The sequence below is a fragment of the Sceloporus undulatus genome, chromosome 2 (assembly GCF_019175285.1).
Source record: "Sceloporus undulatus isolate JIND9_A2432 ecotype Alabama chromosome 2, SceUnd_v1.1, whole genome shotgun sequence".
NCBI classification, from domain to species: domain Eukaryota; kingdom Metazoa; phylum Chordata; class Lepidosauria; order Squamata; family Phrynosomatidae; genus Sceloporus; species Sceloporus undulatus.
The window spans coordinates 205,344,819-205,346,566 of record NC_056523.1 but is presented as its reverse complement, the minus strand read 5'-3'; the positions used below and the strand labels follow the sequence as shown (position 1 = coordinate 205,346,566).

The 1,748-nt window shown below is 46.9% G+C and overlaps 1 protein-coding gene and 1 pseudogene across 1 annotated transcript in view; both read right to left on the bottom strand.

Moving 5' to 3' along the window:
• Nucleotides 1-1,279, bottom strand: part of LOC121920537 — a 26,904-nt gene extending 25,625 nt beyond the window's left edge. The window contains exon 1 of the mRNA XM_042447670.1: nt 15-1,279. Within this exon, the coding sequence (XP_042303604.1) occupies nt 15-1,217 (1,203 nt within the window). The 5' untranslated portion in view covers nt 1,218-1,279. The remainder of the gene's footprint in view (nt 1-14) is intronic.
• LOC121924505 lies at nt 1,200-1,289 on the bottom strand (annotated as a pseudogene).
• Nucleotides 1,290-1,748: the final 459 nt, after the last annotated feature.

Below are 1,748 nucleotides of genomic sequence, written 5' to 3'. Positions count from 1 at the left end.
TCTCTTAAGAGGATGTTGTTTAATTCTTCCTCCACTCTCGGCAGTCCATGGAGGTCAGCTGGACGGGGAGCTCGGCTTTGCTCATCTCGGTCGAACACAGAAGTAAAATGTTCATACAATTGCCCACTGGGGATGGTACAAAATGGAGATGGGCCATCTAGAACTTCCCTGACTGCTCTTGCTCTGTTTGCACGGTACAGCTTTTGGATGTGTGATGCTGCCCGAGGGTCGTATGAAGCTGTTTTGTTTTGTCTCCTGTCCTTTGGGTGGCAGGAGAAAGGTCGTCTTGGTGCTCCAGAGGTTGGTTGCCTAGGGTTGGTGGCTGTTCTTTCAACAGGTCTGGCTGCTTTGGAAAGTTCTTTAATCAAAGAGCCAACCGTCGTTTCTAGGTCCTCAAAGGTCCTCACCTCCCGCAGCTTGGCCAGCCAATTTGACTGCCAGCTAGTAGGCTTTCTGGTGTCTTGCTGCAAGGAGGTTGTAGTGGCAGCAAGAGTTGTCTGGGCACCTTGCGTCGCAGTTTTATTCCTCATGCAAACAGTGCTAGCAGGTGGTACTGATGGTGTTTTATCAGGGTCAGCAGGCTGTTGGACCATAGATGTGGCTTGAGATGGAGGTAAATCGCTGGGTGGGCTAATCATGCAACCTGATGTCTTGTGCTTCTTGAGAGCAAGAAGGTTCTTAAATTTTGAAGAGCACTGTTCGCACAGATAACAGACCGGTGCATGATACCAGGTGATGTGGGTGACAAGGGTGCTGTGCTTTGCATATTGCTTCTTTGGCTCTTCGCACACAGGACAGGTAAGCTGGTCGAGTGGGTACTGGAGAACAATCTCTTCAGGGAGAGGTGCCTTGTCTCCCTGCCCACTGAGTAAGGCAGTCTTAGCAGCAGCAGCAGCAGCAACAGCTCCTCGGCGTTTTTGTGCTGCCCCACCCTCCTTGCTCATGGCGGCTGCCGGGATGGTTTTCTTCCCCCTGGGAGCTTTCTTAGGGAGGCTACAAGACTGAATGGTTTCCACCTGTGCTCTCTGAGGTGCTTCGGCACAGGCATTAGTTGGTAAGGCAGTGGATTTGCACTCACATGCATCGTCCTGGTCTGGTGGTAAGGAGCAGGCTGCCTCTGTAGTTGACTCACACGGCGTGCAACTGATGGTCTCCTGCGGAACTCCTCCTGAGTCTCCTGCAGTGCCTCTGCTTCTGGCAGGGGCTTCTGGAGCCATGTGGATCCAGTCAAATTAAACTGATAAGAACAGATACTACACTTGATCTTAGCCAAAAGGCCGAGAAGGCCGACTAAACATAGTAGAAAACAAGGATTTAAGATCAAAATTGAAACCACTATTATATTTAATCACCGCTGCCAGAATAACAATTGCCAAAGTCTGGAGAAATAAGGAAGTGCCGAAAGTGGAGGATTGGTTAGGAAAGTGTTTAGAAATTATAGAAATGGATACCATAACTTTGAAATTAAAAGATGAAATGAGAGAAGAAGATATTTTAACTTGGTCGAGAATAAGAGAACTGTTTCAAAAGGGAAGGGTTAAATAAGGTAATAAGGAGTGAATACCGTTGCTGTGTAGTATTATGGATAAAGAGATAATTATTGTATAAACTTAGGATTTAAGCAAAATAGAAGGAAAGATGATGAGATAAGGAAGTAAGGATGATAGATTTTTGAGAAATAGAAATTTTATAGCTAACAAATAAGCAGTAAGAGTAATAGAAAGTGAGGGGGTGGGGTGGGGGAGGGG